Source organism: Porites lutea, chromosome 10, assembly GCF_958299795.1.
Source record: "Porites lutea chromosome 10, jaPorLute2.1, whole genome shotgun sequence".
Lineage (NCBI taxonomy): Eukaryota > Metazoa > Cnidaria > Anthozoa > Scleractinia > Poritidae > Porites > Porites lutea.
This window is the reverse complement of record NC_133210.1, coordinates 14,097,071-14,118,105: the sequence shown is the minus strand read 5'-3', so window position 1 is coordinate 14,118,105 and position 21,035 is coordinate 14,097,071. Positions and strand designations below refer to the sequence as shown.

At 40.9% G+C, this 21,035-nt stretch overlaps 1 protein-coding gene across 1 annotated transcript in view; it reads left to right on the top strand.

Annotated features, from left to right (window-relative positions):
- LOC140949545 (A disintegrin and metalloproteinase with thrombospondin motifs 6-like) overlaps positions 1–20,762 on the top strand; it is a 56,267-nt gene extending 35,505 nt beyond the window's left edge. Inside the window, exons 16-26 of the mRNA XM_073398704.1 lie at positions 325–391; positions 2,227–2,308; positions 3,627–3,742; positions 5,269–5,392; positions 6,690–6,779; positions 7,716–7,876; positions 8,521–8,659; positions 9,410–9,530; positions 11,353–11,563; positions 15,546–16,319; positions 19,996–20,762. Of these exons, the coding sequence (XP_073254805.1) occupies positions 325–391; positions 2,227–2,308; positions 3,627–3,742; positions 5,269–5,392; positions 6,690–6,779; positions 7,716–7,876; positions 8,521–8,659; positions 9,410–9,530; positions 11,353–11,563; positions 15,546–16,319; positions 19,996–20,271 (2,161 nt within the window). The 3' untranslated portion in view covers positions 20,272–20,762. The remainder of the gene's footprint in view (positions 1–324; positions 392–2,226; positions 2,309–3,626; positions 3,743–5,268; positions 5,393–6,689; positions 6,780–7,715; positions 7,877–8,520; positions 8,660–9,409; positions 9,531–11,352; positions 11,564–15,545; positions 16,320–19,995) is intronic.
- Positions 20,763–21,035: the final 273 nt, after the last annotated feature.

The following is a 21,035-nucleotide window of genomic DNA, read 5'->3' as shown; positions in this document are numbered from 1 at the left end:
TTTATAGTCCTCAAGTGTCCCCATGAGAACGATGAGGCCACTTAAGGACATTAAAAACACAGGGGCCACAAGAGACATTTAGGGAGATAAGGGACACTAGGAAAAAGTGTCCCTTGTGTTTCCAGTGTCCCCGAGTGTCCCTAATGATTAATACGATCAACTCTTGCGTCCCGAGTGTCTCTTGCATTGTGCTCTTTAATCACCAGAGCCCCTGTGTCCCCAGTGTGAATTTTAACCTTCGTGAATTCTCTTGGGCTTTCAATATTTGGCTATATGGAAAGCTGAGAAAAGTTCGTAATTTCTATTTATTATTTTCATTGCCAGCACGTCGAATGGAGGAAAGCCATGCGTTGGACCAAATATAGGACGCTGGCAAATTTGTAACCCAATGGTTTGTACAAAATAAATGACTTTGATTTTCTCACTGAGGCATTTCTTTGATTCTTGTTTTTATGGTTTCTCTTTCCACCCACTTCAGTTCGTCACCAGTGATTCACAGTTCGTCGTCGTAATTCAGTGTCAAAGATGAAATAAGGAGCTTAAGTAACAACAAACGGCGACGGCTACGAAAACGTCACTTAAAAAGTGAATTCGCGCTGCCTCAAACTTTATCGCGCTTGTTCCATCTTGTTGAATTCGTCAAATGTTGGCAAATTTTTTTGCAGTTGAATTTTAAAGGACTGTATCAAAGTTCAAGAAAAGAAAAGGAAGTTGTTGTCTTGTGTTCCCGTCCTCGACAAAACGTGAAATTAGGCACCTTTTCACGTCGTAGTCGTGCAACAACGGCGACGAAATGTATCATAAGCGTGATGCACGTGCAAAAATGTTGTTTCTATGCCATCTAAACCTGTTGCTTTTTTGCCGTTTTTGTTGCCGTCGCCGTCGTCGTTGCTTAAGCTCTCTATTTCCAGTGATCATTTTCTGTCTCTGAAAGCTCTAGTCATTCTGCTGGATACTGCAAAGAACTGAATAACTAAATGGCTAAATAAATGAATATCAAAGGGGTAACTGGAGGTTCGATCTAGAACAAAAACTTCCTGAGGCAGAAAGGAGAACCAGCAACAAACTCAACCCAAATTTGGTGTCGACGCCGGGACTCCAACCCCGGGCCACATGATTGTGGGACGAGTGCTCTCACCTCTACACTACCCCTGCTCCCCAGTGAACAATATTTGTAGCATTTTCTTTTTACTTGCGTCGCACACATGTCAAGAGAGAATAATAATGGGACAGAGATTCAGAGGGAAACGCCCAGCCTAGCCCTTGGGAAATGTAAATTTCACCAATTATTTTTAGAAAACAATCGGAAGTTGATGTCCAGGGAGGCTCGCAAACTTTTATTCAGTCTTGTCGAGAGAGAATAAAGGGACATTATGCTCTCTTGGTGTGTAGCCATTACAATATTCGGCATTGTTTGCTTTGACTTAGAGTGCGTTTTCAAGAAAACGCTCAATCTCAGATTATTTTGATTCGTGACGACGAAAGAAACGAAATATCTAAAATGCATTCCTTAATATTGGCTTTCACCGACCACAATATTGGGGGTCCAATATTTTCAAAAGAAAACCGCTTGCCAGTTGCACTTTTTGCGCATCTTAGCCCACAAAAGAAACGCACAGATTAACGAATTCCAAAAATTCGGATTTAGATTTGATCGAATAAATCAATTCAGCTGTCCACTCGGGTGATGGATTCTTCAGTTCGAAATCTGTTTTTGGATTGTAGCGAACTATGCTAACTCACGATACTTCACTTCATACTACAGTAGAAGCTCTTCTTGCGACCACTCTAGTAAGCGACCAGCTCTAGTTAGGGACTACCTTTGTGAAATCCCGTTTGAACTGTCACTTAAACTTTGTAACGAAAGGCTCTCGTAAAAGACCGCTCCGGTAAGCAACCTCGACCACTTTTGGGATCCAGCTCATTCTCTTTTGCCACGTGCTATGAGTCATGTTTAGCCTGTCAATACTTTATTTTAAATCGAGCTAATAACAAACTGCGTAAAAAAATACCCAATTAAAAACGCCGACATATGCCCTTGCGACTCTGCGGGATTCGATTTTGAACTAATTCGCGCACGCTCTACACGGAATAATCGCAAAAATGAAGTGAAACTGCAAAAACCTTTCTTGGATTCAAGGGACGCATATTCACTCTCAAGTTTTTATTTTTTTTATTTATTTTTTTTTTTTACCCTTTTTTTTTAACCCTTTCATTTTGTTTCAGCCATGCGCAGCAAAAACTCCATCGTTTAGAAACCAGCAGTGCTCGCTGGCTTGGAGAGGATCTGTGTATTACAACCACCGCGGTAAGATTACATTATATCTGTAACAAAAGTGAGGGAAGATCTGTTAATTAGAGAGCCTACGCCAAGAGGTTTTTCCGCTACGCACCTCAGCCTAGTCTTTTGTGTCGCTGAAGCGTTGCTTGGCGACAAAAAACGGCTGTATGGCAGAATAACGTCAACTGGAAGTAGACATTTTGCATTCTTGAGCAATGGTATATATTTGTCCTCATTTTCAGGCAAATCGTAAGGGTAAAAGCACTTAGCAATACAAATTGGCTACTGTCAAGGCATTTTGAAAGGGAAAAGGCCTCTTCTCGGTTGCCGTGCATCGTTCAAAACCCTCTTTGCAAAAGCTCCCTTTTGATTAGATACGTAGGCTTTTGTTCAGACTATTTAGCATAGCCATTACTATTGTTTTCCAAGACCATTCAGTATTTGTCTTTCATGAAAACTTTCAACGTGAGTTCTGGCACGGTGCTGGAAAACCGTGGCGACAAGACGCACATGAAACTGTTGAAAGTGGAATACTTTGTACCTTAAAAGAATAAAGCGCTCCAAGGTCAATACGAACAAGCATCTGGATCGTTGTGGAAGTAAATAAACCTAGCCTCGCGTCTCTTTATGTGCCTTTAGCGGAAAAAGCAGCACGTTGATTTTAGTTTCTTCAAGGTGCTGAATCGTACGCTTGCTGTGACTTGTCGTTTCTTATGACGGGTTTGATAGAGCAAATACACGTATAAGTGTGGGTTAGCACTCATCTCCCCACTCCAGAATGACATTTCCCTCTCAGTGACTCTCACAAGACATTTCACTTTTCCTACATGACATTTCTATATCTCTTGAAATTTGTGCTGGATAAAATGTTCATGAAAGTCTTAAGTCTCTTCAGTAGTTTAGGGAAAAAAAATTTCAGGATGGCACGAGCAGGATTCGATCCCGGAGCATCGGATCTGCAGTTCATCACCAAAACCACTAAACCACTAAGGATTTTTCACCTAGTTATAGTTTGATTTGAACATATATAGCAACAACCCTAACCCTAAATAGAAAGTAACCGTTTTTCGAGTCAGTGCTTAACCGTAATCACTATTCTCAGGGCTTTACCCTAATCAGTCTTCACTATTGATAGTCAATGCAGTTCCTTCCTTTGTAGAGAATTACCTTGTGTGTGAATCATAATGTGTCAACGTCATTCTGCAGTTCGCAGCCGATTTTGTCTCCTTTTGGGAAGGAGCGTTGTGTGACGACCTTAAAAACGGCTGCCAAGGAGACTATTGTTTCTAGTGAACTGTTGTCCAAGATCCAATTACTGTTTAATACCATTTTTTTTTTTTTTCAGGTGTTTGCGATTTGTATTGTAGAATTAAAACTTCATTAAAACCATTAGGACGTGTGAAAGATGGCACAAAATGTTATGGTAGTCAAAAGAATACATGCATTCAAGGGAAATGTCGGGTGAGTGAGAAAACTACATGCAATTTTGCCCTAAGGCGCGGACACAAGGCATTTTATGGGTGAACCCCTCTGGAACTGTTGCCTGCAATATTGGGCGCACTGTTTTAAAAATCTTCTCTTACCTTTGCAACATTTGGCGTTATGAATTTTGTGGTGTGTCTACTATCTGCAGCGTTAAGTTCCCAATGACACCAGATCACGTCAGCCTAAATTAAATGCAGTGACCAGTGGTTTTCTGTAAATACATAGTTTTTGTACCGGTGCTCCAGCCTAGTCCTCAGGAGTTTTAGGCTCGGTCATTCTTGGACTCTACCATGAGCTGTGACGTCACCGAGAGATAGTAGCCGAGAACTCGCCCGTTCTCTCCCAGACTTCGCGCGGACAACGGATCAAGAGAGAACGCCTAGGGACTAGGCTGCAGGCGCTCATTGTCACGGGCTTACACACCTGCATGGTTTCAGTCCATGTTATTCAGTCTTCAGCCAATCACCTTTCACCTTCAAATTTAACTAGTGCTGAGCACGCTTTGTAGCCGCTCAGTAATGTTGTAGTGAATGATGCATCTGGTAAAAGCGAAACGAAATATATTGCGCGCGATACTGTAGGCAATTTTACTCTTTGTGTCTTGGTTGTTGTTGCACAAACTGGTACAACATATAACTGTGTTAACTGAAACATTTTGCGCCCAATATTTGGCGCAATGTTGCACTGTGTTTCCGGGCCGGCTTAAAAACGCACATTGATAGTTTTTGAAAAAAACTATTAAGAAAATAAAGAAAATTAAATCTCAAACTTGTGTCGTCGTATACGTGATTAACCCTTTAAGCCCCAATATCCACATACAAATTCTCCAAACTGATCTCCATACATTTCCTTTAAGAATTACTTGAGAGAATTTGATAAAAGATCAAGGCTTTTTCTCTATGGTTATCATTTTATTAATTCTCATAACTTTATCTCTTGACAGTGTATGGATATTGTTAGGAGAAAATTGTTGTTGGTCACTATTGGCACTTAAAGGGTTAAAGATGGCTTAATTTTACACCCTCTTTTTGCCAAATAAGTCAAAGGCTAAAAATTGTTGAAAGAATAAAAAGATATATAGGAGAGCTTTCAAATTGCTTCCGTAGATTTAAAATTCATGTTATTGGCAAAACAAAGAACCTTTCTAATCGTTCCGCGAACCAGAAGGTTTCAATGAGGTTACTATAAGGCGTAATTATAGACAGCTTAAGCAACAACGTTTTTGAGCGACACAACTCAACCGGAAGTGAGCTTAATATGCCTTGACGCCACCAAATTTGTATGGCTAAATGTCTTTACTCTTATAGAGACGATTTGCCCAAAAGTTTGTTCAAAATCACAGCTGAAGTGTGCAAAAAGGAAAGTAGCGATGCTATTGAGTTACGTACATCAACCGGAAGTGGACTTTCCCTATTATCTGAAGGTCTTAATATTAATTGTGTGTAGTCGTATCTGACATGTTTACATCAATATGATTTTAGCTTTCGTATGTAACTTCTTAGAAAGTTGGCTGTGATAATGTAGTGGATTCTGATGTGAAGGTTGATCGTTGTCGCAAATGCGGGGGGAATGGCGACTCGTGCCTCTTCATCAACTCAAATTATACACCGTCTTACACTCAAGCAGGTAATTAACAATTATTGAATGAGGCTCAGTATCATCTGAGGAATTCTTCAGATGACACGAAAGCCGAGTTCAATAATAAAGTTTTATTATTTCTTCAAATAATTCCTAGTTTAAAAACAAGCTAATTAGAACATCCTTACCTCCATCGATGTTAAGTTCATCTTCGATAGTGCAAGTTTATAGGCAAGCTTAGGAGATAAGGGCTGTTCAGTGCTGCAACTTTTCTCCAAATAACAGAATTAGTCCGTTGAGTTGTCTTCTTGCTGTTCTTGCCATGTTTTTAGCCAGTAGTTCGCCTATTTCTTCCTCGTGAAACGAGTGAAATCTTCCGCCATTTTTTTCTCACTACCAAAACAACTCAACTTCGTCCCCAGGTCTCCTCGATTAATGGTTCAATAATCTGGCAATTTTGCTACACACTTGACGTCAATTTTCACACATCGCAATATTTAGCAATTAATGAATGAGGCTGAGTAGTATATGAAAGAATTAAGCAGATCGTTAGAAGCCTGAAAAAAATTCAAGACTTGTCGAGATGTCCAGATGCCAAGGTGTAGAATTACGATAAGTGAAGTCACCCATGAACTTTTAATACGCCTCCCGATCTCCAAAACTTCCATTAAAAAAAATCATTAAAACCTTTTCTTGATTTTTGAACGCGGGAAAACTTCAAACCGAACAAAACCTCATAACTCATCGTCCTTCCATGTCTGCATTCTCCGCCATACTTGTTTTGAACAGTAACAACAGCAAACCTTTATTTGCATGACTATAAGTTATTACAGTATTTCAAAAGGATAGGGACTAAAGAAAAGAAAGAAAGAAATACGTTATTTCTAGTAAAAATTAAGTGCCATTATTCTGAAGTGATAGTAAGTTATCACGTAAATTAATTGATAACATAGTTTAATCACTAACGTAGTTGAATCACTAAGTCCGAGTAGGGTATTTGCTTAAAGTTTTTTTAAAAAAACTTTGTATTTGATAAAAAAAAAATCATTTCTAAGACTTGCAAATTTCGGGAAGTGGAAGAGAAAGTGAATTTTATCTTCATTTTAGTTTAAATTACAAACTGGGCAAAATCTTTTGTCCCGAGAGGTTTTGAAAGAAAATTGGTACTCAGTCTCACTCGGCCAAATTTCTTAACTGGGTGATCATGTAAACTCGGTTCCAGACCCCGCTGCCAGCTCCCCCTGATTACCCCATTTTCAATGTCCCACGATAGATTTTCAGTCTCTTTTTAAAGAAAGTCCAGTAAGAGAGCGCTTATCGTGAATATTATGTTATTTTCTTTCAGGCGCTGCAAATGCTGATACCATTGTCGAACTTCCTGTTGGAACCTTTACAGTCAAATTTCAAATGAAGAAAAAAACGCGCAATACTCTTGGTAAGAGACATAAAGAAGAAACAGAAATCTAAGTGTGGAATAATCATAATCATTTTAACAAAAACATCATTTGAAACAAACACGCGACGGAAGCAGCATAACTAGTCGACAATCAGTCCTCTCTTTTAATCTCGGACTGTATTTTCTTCGTCATATAAAGCAAAACTAAGTGTATTAACTTTTAGTGGCCGCCTATTAGAGTTGACAACAATAGAAGAACTCTTGCCGGGATATCGAACAAAAGAGGCAAGGCTGATTTTAAAGTCGGCAATTTATATTTTCTTATTACCAATATTTCGGAAGGCACGGCTTTCCTTCTTCATGGTCTTACATACAAATAGTTAATTACCGCCGCCCGGTTAGCTCAGTTAGATAAGCGCCGGTCTGCCGAGCGGGAGGCCGTTGGTTCAAGTCTCGGCCGGACCAACACTCAGGGTCTTTAAATAACTCAGGAGAAAGTGCTGCCTTTGTAAAGACATTTGCAAACGTTTAGACTTTCTAGTCTTCTCGGATAAGGACGATAAACCGTAGGCCCCGTCTCACAACTCTTGCATATGTAAATTCTGTGGGACGTTAAAGAACCTACACACTGTTCGTAAAGAGTAGGGGACGTAGTCCCCGGTGTGGTGGTCTATCTCTCATGGGGGGAGGGACTGTTATGGGCCCGCAGTAATTGGCGTCATACTGTTGTGGTGACCCTGCCATTAATTGGCGAATCTAATAAAATAAAAATAAAATTGTGATGGCCAAAAGGTGGCCACGGCCCCATTATAGAGGTGGCCACATATTAAAGACAGGTTTAATTTACAAATCTATTTTACAATTATTTCGGGACTCTGATCATTGGCCGCTTAGTAAAGGGTGGCCGGTTTGTAAAAGTCCAACTGTATTCTGGTCATGAAAATGCCCTAACAACCCGAGTGTGTTCATTTCTAGGTGTCCAAGCGGAGAACGGTACTTATTTGTGCGGGGGTCATATGGGTTTTGACCAAAGTGTTAAAGCAGCTGGAACGACGATCATCTACACTAACAAAAGACGCAATTTCAAAGACTCGCTCACTATTGCTGGCCCCACCACTGCCCTTCTCAAAGTCATGGTAAGTATGTAATTCCGTGCGTTCAGAGCCTGCATTGCAGGCGTCGATAGGTGTGGAGCAGGGGCGGATCCAGGATTTTTTTTAGGAGGGGGTGCACTCGTCTCTTGCTCTACTTCAACACCAATAAACCACATAGTTTTTTTTTATGCAGAATACAAGTTGTATTAGAAAACCTTAAGTCATCTCGTGGGGGGGGTGTGCGCACCCCCTGCACCCTCCCCCTAGATCCGCCCCTGTGGAGGGTCGGTATGAATGGGAAAAAGTGAGGGGGCTAGGCGTCTTTAACAGCATCATGAAGGCTTCAACAGCCCAGGCTAGATATGCTATCAAAAATCCAGTGAATTATTGTTAATCTTTCCACTTCTAATACTGACAACTTCCTAAGAAAATCCAAATTCCATGTGTAGTATCCTAAAACACAAACAGAACTACCGGCGGGTTTCTGGCATGCGAATACAGCCGTCTCAATTCGCTCCTCGCCGCTTGGGACGGTTCGCGGGACATCCCTGGCGGCGAGGAGCGAGCAAAGACTCCGCAAGCTTTGAGAATCGTAAAACGGAATGATTTCATCCACAATCTGTAAGTTAGTAGAACCACATCAAGGCTAACAAAGTTTACTCTGATTCATTTCGTCTCTCTTCCAGTATATTTATAATCAAGCAGTGAATTCAAGCGTGGATTATACATTCGTGAGACCAGTACAAATAGGAGAACCCAAACCAAAGATAACATACCAATGGAAAATTGATCCCTGGTCGTCCTGTTCACTTACCTGCGGTAAAGGTATACAAATATTGGGCATATTCATTACATTCTAACTTTCTATTTTTACAACACGTCAATGTTACGCGCGTTGAAAAAATAATTGCCAAGTATGTAGGCTGAGGCTAAGTAAATACAGAACCAGACGAATTGTTTTAGACCAGTTGAAAATTCGCTCGCTTAGGTGTTCCGTTCCACTGAAACACCTTATTCGTACAAAATTTCGACTCCTAATCCCTCAAAAAAATGAATGCCAAATTAAAGGAGCTATGTCAAAATTCTAATAGTAGGAACTGCCACTAAATTCAGTGAAACAGAAAAGTAATAACCCCTCAACACATTACAAGATGGTATTAATAACACAGCAAATAGCAAAGTAAGCTGACGGATGAACAAATTTGAAGAAGGTTAACACGGACTGAAAGTGTGGGTTTTAAGAAAATTTGTTAGCATAACAGTTTTTCAAAGTTGATTTTGTTGTTTGTAACGATTGATATAATGCTCGTGAAGTATATTTGTTAAACAAGAAGCTGTTATTTTCTCTTTTACAAGTAATGTTAACGTCAACTTGCAGAACGCATAAGGAAGCGAACTGGGAATACATGGAAATACATGGGAAACTCCCCTAAGCCAACAATTTGCCCTAAACGAGTAGTAAGGGGAGGGGTAGGTGGGCAGTTTCCTAGAAACCTAAATTGATCCCATGTTTTAACAAAATGAACTAGACAGCCGTGTCACAACCCCTTCATGATACTGAGTTTTTGTTTATAGGGATCCGTACACGATCCATTCGATGTCAGGTAGCTGAAGATAGTACCCCTGCAAGTGACGCGGCTTGTGGAACACGCCCAGCAACTCAGAAAATTTGCAATGGACCTGACTGTCCTTCCTCGTGAGTATAATTTTCCATGGGTTGTGACTAGAATGGATTAATTAAAATCAGGTTGGACACCTAAAGTTTATTACACAAAGCTATACTCCGCGTAGAGAACCAATAGACCTTTTTACAGATACGGCGGCCATATTGAATTAATTGGATTTAAGGAGTATTAGAGGATGCCAAGGGGGCATGAGCATGATCCGCTATACTCGCATCAGTATTTACGCGAGCTTTTCAGGCAGTTTCTTCCAGTTTTCCTTGAAAAAGATTGTGATGAAAAAAAAGATCGTTGTGCCGTGTTTGGATGTGATGATGATCGCCTTTTTGACGAAAAATATACATTGAGTTGTCTTTTTGCCAGAAAACCGCGCGTACATCCTGAGCGAGTGCCCCCTGGGCATCACATAATACTCCTTAAGTCTTTTAAATTCAATATGGCCGCCGTATCGGTAAAAAGGTCTATTATGCGAATTAATTTATTGGGCACATTTTGAGAAGAGCGGGGAAATCAGAGTAAGGTAAAATTGTGCAAGGAAAAGAGTTGAATACGGGGTTTAGCACCGAAATACAGTGATAAAGGTTAACACTGTTTTAAAAACGGTTAGCTTCCAATAAGGTAATGATCAATGCCATGTAAAGCATGTTAGAATTTACCGGTGTCGGCAGTTAGGCGTTGATGGTGTAGTGGATACGGATGTGCATGGATTATACATCAAATGATGGGGGTTAAAGTTCTACATGCTGCGTACTGTTTTCTTCCGTTTGGTTCCTTCTCTTGTTTACTTGTTTAAGTTATAAGACTCCTATCATGTATTATGAGTTAAGATGACAATCTCATTTTGGGGAATCCATTATAGTCTCAAACCATCTGCCACGAGGGCTCTAAGACTTGAAAAACATCAGCTCCAAATTTAATGGAAAACGTAAAACTAGGATCCGACTGTTATACCGTGAAATTCCGAAAATATGCTTCGGGGCTTATATTTTTCAAAGGCCCTTTTTGAGGGGCTTATTTTTGGAGGGGCTTATATTCGGAGGGGCTTATCCACGGAGGAAAGTTTGCGTTTCAAAATCGATAGGGCTAGCCTTGTAGTTGGAAGTAAATTTACCGTTTTTGCTTTGTTTTACTTTTTATTTTAGGGCAATTTTCCAGGTACAAGCCCCCGAGGGGGCTTATATTTGGAGGGGCGATTTAACGGAGGGTTTTTTGCGTTACCGGTTTGGGGAGCTTATATTTGGAGGGGCTTATAAATGGAGGGGCTTATTTTCGGAATTTTACGGTATATACAGTCGATAATTCGAACCTTCCAGGGAAATCGAAAAAAAGTTCGAGTTAGCGGGAGTTCGAGCTATTCGGAGTTCGAAGCAAATAACCGAAAATAAGGAAATGGGATGGGGAATGAATGCAACTAACATGAATACTTTAAAGCTTGATACCAGACTTATGAAAAACTAAAGACAAAGAATACATGGTTGACAACCGTTTTAACAACTGTTGTTAAAATAATTTCAAGGTTTTAGACTGCAGTACACATTTTTTTCGCCTTGCCGGGCGCTTAAAGCATCGTTCGGGTTATCGAGGGTAAATTTATAAAGAAATGATGTGAAGGGAAATAAGAATTACTTCGAGTTAGCGGGAGGTTCGAATTACCGAGGGTATAATTATAGAAATTGTATGATGGAAATCCAGGGGAAATCGATTTTGGTTCGAGTTAGCGAGGGGTTCGAGTTAACTGTAATTTTGCTTCGAGTTGCGGTATTTTATTCGAGGGCGGCGTTTAATCGGATTAAATTTGGCAAGTTCATTTAAATACTCATCCGTTATTTCTTACAGGTGGTTTACCACTCCCTGGAAAGATTGTTCAAGATCATGTGGCAATGGACAGCAATCTCGCAGTGTTATATGCCGCAAAAAGATCGATGCGAAAAACTATGGACCCAGTAACAACTGTTCACTAAAGACCAAACCCGTTGTTAGTAACACAGTAAGGTCTTGTAATAAAATTGCGTGCGCTGCGGATTGGGAGACCACGGAGGGACCGCCGGTAAGTACGCTGAAAACGGAAATTCGCACGAGCCCATAGCCTGGAGTAAGCAGTTTCAGCCTAGACCTGTCACGTCGTTTTTACGGACCCGTTATTTTTTGCTGAAGACCCTTTTTTGAACATTATTATTTCGAAAAAAAATATAGTTCCGCTCCGTCTGTGGGCGCATTCGAGTTACGAGATACATAAATAAACAACGAAAACTAAACGACATTAAAACATCAGTATGTATAGGTATACGTATAGGTATAGGTAAATCATTTATATTCACATGCCTTCCCGCATACTAATTCGGTATAGGTTTACTAATGAGCGTCTCCCTTATTCAATAGAAACAATAGGCTTGCCTGGGCTTACCCGTTAAGTAACTTGAGCCCGGTTTTCAGACCGTCTATTAAAAGGAAAATAGGAATAAGAGAAGCGATCACCTAGCAACGAGAGAAACGGCTTCCTATATCTTATTTAGCGCAAAAACTCAGACATATAAACGAAACACATACAGAAAGTGGAGTTGAAAAGTCTTTATTTCAATTAAGTTTACGTCTTCTTATTTAGCGCTAAAACTCGGATATATAAACAAAACACACACACATATACACAAAGTGGAACTGAAAACTCTATATTTCAATTTTGTCTGACTATTAGGCCTGTTTCAAACGTCGTGCTACTGCCGTGCTAAGCTGGCTCGACTGTAGCTCGACTGCAGCACGACATTAGCACGACTTGATTTCAGACGTCGAATTTAATTCAGTCGAATAGAACGGCTGTTGCCGAAAACAAAATACAATGATAAAAAAACGGTTCAGCAAACTTTTAAATGTATTATAATGCATTTGCAATTTATGAATTTAGTTCGACACGGCGGTAGCACGACGTTTGAGACCAAGTCGAGCTACTGCCGTGTAGCACGGCAAGGCTTGCCGTGTTACACGGCAGAAGCACGACTTGGTTTCAAACGTCGCGCTACTGCCATGCTAAAGTCGAATTTAATTCGATCAATTGAGTTCGGCACGGCAGAAGCACGACGTTTGAAACGGGCCTTACACAAATGTTTTCTCCGTTCTATCTCGAGGAAATGAAAAACTGTTAAAGTCTAAACGTTCCACGCGCCGTTAGTCAGGTAATTATGCGAAGTTGAGTACAAATTAGCTCTACAGGAAAAACCTCAAGGGAGCATCTTGACTTATTATTATAACACAAATAACTTAACAAGGATCAATTCATTAAACGCGAGACTAATAATTGCTAGCAATAAAAGCAGACGCGAGATACCGTTTAAAACAAAAAGATTCAAATACACAGCGATTTGAAAGAAATCTATTAAAATAGTCAAAGAAAGCAATCTATCTTTTTTTACCAGGTTTCTCTCCCCAAATTTTTTTATTCCCTCCTCCAAAATTTTATTGTTTTCGATCCTCATTCTTGAATTTCCTCCTCCACAATTTTAATATTTTCCCTCCTCAATGTTATTATTCCCTCCTCCACAATTTTATTATTTTCCTTCCTCCTCCTCCTCCTCCTCAGTTCCATAGTTTTCCCTCCTCCTCCTCCTCCTCCTCCTCCTCCTCCTCATCCTCCTCCTCCTCCTCATTTCTATTGTTTTCCCTCCTCCACCTCCTCGTTTTCATTCTTTTCCCTCCTCCTCCTCCTCATTTCTATTACTTTTCCCTCCTCTTCCTCCTCCTCCTCACCTCCATTGTTTTCCCTCCTCCACCTCCTTATTTTTATTGTTTTCCCTCCTCCACCTCCTCATTTTGATTGTTTTCCCTCCTCCACCTCCTCATTTTGATTGTTTTCCCTCCTCCTCCTCCTCATTTCTATTATTTTCCCTCCTCCACCTTCTTAGTTTTATTGTTTTCTCTCCTCCATCTCCTCATTTTGATTATTTTCCCTTCTCCTCCTCCTCCTCCTCCTCCTCCTCATTTCTATTGTTTTGGTGGAGGAGGGAAAACAATAGAAATGAGGAGGAGGAGGGAAAATAATAAAATTGTGGAGGAGGGAATAATAACATTGAGGAGGGAAAATAGTAAAATTGAGGGAAAATATTAAAATTGTGGTGGAGGGAATAAATAAAATTGTGGGAAAATGTTAAAATTGTGGAGGAGGGAATTCAAGAATGAGGAGCGAAAATAATAAAATTTTAGGGGAGGGAATAAAAAAAATTGAGGAGGGAAACGTGGTAAAAAAGATAGCTTGCTTTCTCTGTCTATTTTAATAGATTTCTTTCAAATCGCTGTGTATTTGACTCTTTTTTTTAAACGGTATCCCGTGTCTGCTTTTATTGCTAGCAATTATTAGTCGCGTGTTTAATCAATTGCTCCTTGTTAAGTTATTTGTTTTTTAATAATACTTCAAGATGCTCCCTTGAGGTTTTTTCTGTAGAGCTAATTTGTATTCATCTTTGGGTTTGTGAACTCGCATAATTTCCTGACTAACGGCGCGTGAAACGTTGAGACTTAAATAGTTTTTCATTTCCTCGAGATAGAACGGAGAAAACAGTTGTGTAATAGTCAGACAAAATTAAAATAGAGACTTTTCAGCTCCACTTTGTGTATATGTGTGTGTGTTTTGTTTATATGTCTGAGTTTTAGCGCTTAATAAGATGTAGGAAGCCGTTTCTCGCGTTGCTAGGTGATCGCATCTCTTATTCCTATTTTCCTTTAAATAGACGGTCTGAAAACCGGGCTCAAGTTACTTAACGGGCAAGCCGAGGCAAGTCTATTGTTTCTATTGAATAAGGGAGACGCTCATTAGTAAACCTATACCGAATTAGTATGCGGGAATGCATGTGAATATAAATGATTTACCCATACCTATACGTATGCCTATACACCAGCGGGGTTAATTCTGACCCTCTATGACTACTAACATCAAAAATACCATTTTCAGGTCTGTAGGTTTTGCTGAATGATTTGTGGTCTAAATTTGGGCCAAAATCGTTCTCAAAATAAACTGGCCTGTAAAAACGCCATGAGAGGAGTGCACAGAAGTTGCTCTCCGGACTTTGGGCTCTTGACATTCAGTAATAGTACTCTGATCTATGAGCTTCAAAAGGGAGAACGTTATGAGAATACCTAATGCCTTCTGCTTACTGTGTTGCCATGACAATTTGCACCCTCCCTGATTATTAACTTTTGGCGTTTGACTGGTTTGACTAAGCATGTCAGTAACCCCTGTAATCTGCTACTGTTCTTCTGTATACTTATTCAACGTAAAAGTGCCCGTAACAATAAAAACACTGAATGACTGGTCACCAAACTTCTATCAGATGCAACACTGAGATTTGAGCCAAACAAAACTAACTAGTTTCGTGGGACCAGACCAAAAGTGATTTGTTGTATTGCCCGTAAAGAAAAAAACTTCTACTTTTTAAAATTTACCAAAGTAATTCTCAATGGCCGGTAAACATTCGCGGTTATAAGTACACTTTTACCCTCTGACGTCATATTATTTTGTAATGTGGCCAACTCAGTGACTTTTGGCGGGAAACTGTTGTATTTTAGATGTCATGTTACTTTGAAGTAACCAGCTGTTGTTAAAAAATTGCCAGCTATTAAGCGGCGTCTTGCCTCTGTCACGTGTGCGTGCACATTTTCATTTAAAATCTTTTGTGTGATTGAGACTATTGAAAACGACTTATCTGCAACGTTTACTGAAAGTTTACTAAAAAGCAAACTCAAAATGTTGCAAATAAACTTAAAAATCCTCCTTCGAGGTAATTCCTATGTTTGCCTCGCTCGTAAAGGTTCCCTGTAGACTACGAGCAGTCTATTTTTCCTTAGTCCGTTGAGCGAAACGTGCGAGACACGACCAAGATCACGCGAGTGACGGAACGTGCGAGACAGGACTCCCCTCACTTAATCTGAAGAAAAAGAGGGACATCTCGCAGTCTAGCTTCCTTGTGTTGCTGCCAGCGCCTTGAATTACAAGCTTGAGAAGTCAAGCATTTGTTTGAGCTATGGCGCTCTTTTCTCCTCCGTAGGATACTAGTTGTGGTGATCAACCGATCGACCCAGACTCACTGCACTGCTATCATGTGAATCAATTTGGAAAAAGAGATCTGGTGCCACCTCTCCGCTGCCGGTTAAGAGCGAAACCAACAAGGCCCCCTTGTCCCTATACCACAACTTCTACTTACACAAGCAGCCCTGGAGTTACTACTAATTTAGAACTTACCACAAAACCTCACAGCCAAGCGACGTATGTTCAGTCCACAACTTCTACTTCCACAAGCAGCCCTGGCGTTACTACTAATTTAGAACTTACCACAAAACCTCACAGCCAAGCGACGTATGTTCAGTCCACAACTTCTACTTCCACAAGCAGCCCTGGCGTTACTACTAATTTAGAACTTACCACAAAACCTCACAGCCAAGCGACGTATGTTCAGTCCACAACTTCTACTTCCACAAGCAGCCCTGGAGTTACTACAAATTTAGAACTTACCACAAAACGTCACAGCCAAGCGACGTATGTTCAGTCCACAACTTCTACTTCCACAAGCAACCCTAGAGTTACTACTAATTTAGAACTCACCACAAAACGTCACAGCCAAGCGACGTATGTTCAGTCCACAACTTCTACTTCCACAAGCAGCCCTGGAGTTACTACAAATTTAGAACTTACCACAAAACGTCACAGCCAAGCGACGTATGTTCAGTCCACAACTTCTACTTCCACAAGCAGCCCTGAAGTTACTACTAATTTAGAAATTACCACAAAACCTCACAGCCAAGCGACGTATGTTCAGTATTCGGTTGCTTTAACTCTACTGTTACTGCTTTTACATTTGACATGAACTTTTGATCATGCTGATACATGTTTTGATTGCACGTGCGATGTTTGATCCAGATTCGTCGCGATTTCCGATGCGCAACTCAACATTTTTTCATTAATGTAAAGCAGTGGAGATTTCTGTGTTATTCACTGCAGTTCAGTTCACAAATTGTCGCCAAGTTGTGTAAAAATTTAAACTTCTTCGAGCTCCCAGAAATAGCGAGGTGCTACTTTAAGTGAGGCCATGCAACCACCGCTAGTTGACCATCGCGAGCTTTCCCTCCTCCTCTTCCTCATTTCTATTGTTTTCCCTCCTCGACCTCCTCATATTTATTGTTTTCCTTCCTCCACCTCCTCGTTTTCATTGTCTTCCCTCCTCCTCCTCCTCCTCCTTTCTATTGTTTTTCCCTCCTCTTCCTCCTCCTCCTCACTTCTGTTGTTTCCCCTCCTCCACCTCCTCATTTTGATTGTTTTCCCTCCTCCTCCACCTCCTCATTTTGATTGTTTTCCCTCCTCCTCCTCCTCATTTCTATTGTTTCCCCTCCTCCACCTCATTTTTTTATTGTTTTCCCTCCTCCACCTCCTTATTTTCATTGTTTTCCCTCCTCCTCCTTCTCATTTCTATTGTTTCCCCTCCTCCACCTCCTTATTTTTATTGTTTTCCCCCCTCCACCTCCTCATTTTGATTGTTTTCCCTCCTCCTCCTCATTTCTATTGTTTTTCCTTCCTCCTCCTCATATCTATTGTTTCCCCTCCTCCACCTCCAGATTTTTATTGTTTTCCCTCCTCCACCTCCTCATTTTGATTGTTTTCCCTCCTCCTCCTCCTCCTCATTTCTATTGTTTTTCCCTCCTCATCATCATTCCTATTGTTTCCCCTCCTCCACCTCCTTACTTTTATTGTTTCCCCTCCTCCACCTCCTCATTTTGATTGTTTTCCCTCCTCCTCCTCCTCATTTCTATTGTTTTCCCCCTTTTCCTCATTTCTATTGTTTCCCCTCCTCCTCCTCCTCCTCCTCCTCCTCCTCATTTCTATTGTCTTGGTGGAGAAGGGAATTCAAGAATGAAGAGCGAAAATAATAAAATTGTGGAGGAGGGGAACGAGGTAAAAAAAGATAGCTTGCTTTCTCTGTCTATTTTTATAGATTTCTTTCAAATCGCTGTGTATATAATAATACGTCAAGATACTCCCTTGAGTTTTTTCCTGTAGAGCTTATTTTATTCATTTTTGGGCTTGTGAACTCGCATAATTACCTGACTAACGGCGCGTGAAACGTTGAGACTTCGATAGTTTTTCATTTCCTCGAGATAGAACGGAGAAAACAGTTGTGTAATAGTCAGACAAAATTGAAATAGAGAGTTTTCAGCTCCACTTTGTGTATATTTGCGTGTGTTTTGTTTATATATCCGAGTTTTAGCGCGAAATAAGAAGACGTAAACTTAATTGAAATAAAGACTTTTCAACTCCACTTTCTGTATGTGTTTTGTTTATATGTCTGAGTTTTGGCGCTAAATAAGATATAGGAAGCCGTTTCTCGCGTTGGTAGGTGATCGCTTCTCTTATAGGGAGAGTTGAAAAAACTGACCCCCACTCCGCGGACTACCCACTGACCCCACTCCGCGGACTACTCTACGGACTACTCCGCGGACTACTCTACGGACTAGTCCGCGGACTACCATGCGGACTACCCTAACTAATCAACCAAATTTACTTTCACGGAGAAAAGAGTTAGAAGAAGCGTACCTGCCTACAAGATCACACTTGATAAACAGCCGCCATCTTGATTTTCGCCATTTTACTCGACCCAGCCCTTCTTCTTCATTGCTACGTCCATTGCAGCTTCCGTTCTTGGATCGTCACGCAACGCTTCTCTCCAAACCTCGCGTGACGATCCAAATAACGACTGCGTGCCCTACGTAGGAGAATACGTCTCCAAGGGCCTTGTGGGCCAGGTGAATCCAAAAATATGGTGACTTCCAAGCACGGCTATAAGTAAGTTCTTAAAAACATTTTTAAGCTGAATATAACAAAAACTGTTACCAGCGCCAATAGTGGCCATCGATTGGCTGAACGGCGTGCTCTGACTTGTGGCCGATGAAGACTGGGGCGAGGCTAAAGGAGAGCTGGGTCGAGTAAAATGGCGAAAATCAAGATGGCGGCTGTTTATCAAGTGTGATCTTGTAGGCAGGTACGCTTCTTCTATCTCTTTTCTCCGTGAAAGTAAATTTGGTTGATTAGTTAGGGTAGTCCGCATGGTAGTCCGCGGACTAGTCCGTAGAGTAATCCGCGGAGTAGTCCGCGGAGTGGGGTCAGTGGGTAGTCCGCGGAGTGGGGGTCAGTTTTTTCAACTCTCCCTCTCTTATACCTATTTTCCTTTTAATAGACGGTCTGAAAACCGGGCTCAAGTTACTTAACGGGCAAGCCGAGGCAAGCCTATTGTTTCAATTGAATAAGGGAGACGCTCATTAGTAAACCTATACCGAATTAGTATGCGGGAAGGCATGTGAATATAAATGATTTACCTATACCTATACGTATACCTATACACCAACGGGGTTAATTCTGACCCTCTATGACTACTAACATCAAAAATACTATTTTCAGGTCTGTAAGTTTTGCTGAACGATTTGTGGTCTCAATTTGTGCCAAAATCGTTCTCAAAATAAAATGGCCTGTAAAAACCCTATGAGAAGAGGGCACAGAAGTTGCTCGCTCCGGACTTTGGGCTCTTGACATTCAGTAATAGTATGGTGATCTATAAACTTAAAAAGGAAGAACGTTTTGAGAATACCTAATGCCTTCTGCTTACTGTGTTGCCATGACAATTTGCACGCTCAGTGATTATTAACTTTTGGCGTTTGACATGTTTTGACTAAGCATATCAGTAACCCCTGTAATCTGCTACTGTTCTTCTGTACACTTATTCAACGTAAAAGTGCCCGTAACACTAAACACTGAACGACTGGTCCCCAAACTTCTATCAGATGCAACATTGAGATTTGAGCCAAACAAAATTAACTAGTTTCGTGGGACCAGACCAAAAGTGATTTGTCGTATTGCCCGTAAAGGAAAACTTCTACTTTTAAAATTTACCAAAGTAAATCTCAATGGCCGGCAAACATTCGCGGTTACTGACTTTTGGCGGGAAACAGTTGTAGTTTTAGATGTCATGTGACCTTGAAGTAACCAATGAGAGCGCTAGCTGTTGTTAAAAAAATTGCCAGCTATTAAGCAGCGTCCTCCCTCTGTCACGTGTACGTGCACATTTTTATTTAAAATCTTCTGTGCGGTTAAGACTATTGAAGACAAATTATCTGCAACGTTTACTGAACGTTTACTAAAAAGCAAACTCAAAAGGTTGCAAATAAACTTAAAAATCCTCCTTCGAGGTAATTCCTATGTTTGCCTCGCTCGTAGGGGTTCCCTATAGACTACGAGCAGTCTATTTTTCCTCAGTCCGTTGAGCGAAACGTGCGAGACACGAACAAGACCACGCGCGTGACAGAACGCTCGAGACGAGACTCCCCTCACTTAATCTGAAGAAAAAGAGGGACATCTCGCAGTCTAGCTTCCTTGTGTTGCTGCCAGCGCCTTGAATTACAAGCTTGAGAAGTCAAGCATTTGTTTGACCTATGGCGCTCTTTTCTCTTCCGTAGGATACTAGTTGTGGTGATCAACCGATCGACCCAGACTCCCTGCACTGTTATCATGTGGATCAGTTTGGGAAAAGAGATCTGGTGCCACCTCTCCTCTGCCGGTTAAGAGCGAAACCAACAAGGCTCCCTTGTCCCCCTACCACAACTCCTACTTCCAGAGAAGGGTCAAGCAGCTCTACTAATATAGAACTTACCACAAAACATCACAGCCAAGCGACGTATGTTCAGTATTCGGTTGCTTTAACTCTACTATTACTGCTTTTACATTTGACATGAACTTTTGATCATGCTGATACATGTTTCGATTGCACGTGCGATGTTTGATCCAGATTCGTCGCGATTTCCAATGCGCAACTCAACATTTTTCATTAATGTAAACCAGTGGAGATTTCTGTGCTATTCACTGCAGTTCAGTTCACAAATTGTCACCAAGTTGTGTCAAAATTTAAACTTCTTCGAGCTCCCAGAAATAGCAAGGTGCTACTTTAAGTGAGGCCATGCAACCACCGCTAGTTGACAATCGCGAGCTCGAGGGCAATGAAAACTACACTGGAAATTGCGGCAAAAAAGGGTAAGATTCGTTCGTGCAAAGCATTTTTATATAGATAGCTTGTTCCCTCTGTATGAGTTATAGCTTCTAGTGTCAATAAGATACATATAAATTCTTTACGAATTACTTAGAAACGTGAACAAAGGAGTGTGCAATGATTCGTTAGCCGTTATGTAACCATTTTCAAAAGTGTAAGCAGCATCTACTCCGGGGGGGGGGGAGGCGGGGGGAGACTCCCATAAAAAGTGACGGGGATGTTTGTCAATGTGGGTGTGGCTCAAGCTTAATCTGACCCCTAAGAAAGATTGCCGTGTGGTCAGTGTCAGGGCATTATTTGCAAATTTCTTTATGCACAGTGTTAAACGATACCCAAATGGGCAAATATAGTGACTTTCCATCACATACACCCTAAGTGAGACCAAAATCTGCAATTTACACCCAAAGAGAGACGACGAGCATCCCCGTCTTTTGTATATGGGATTTCCCCCCC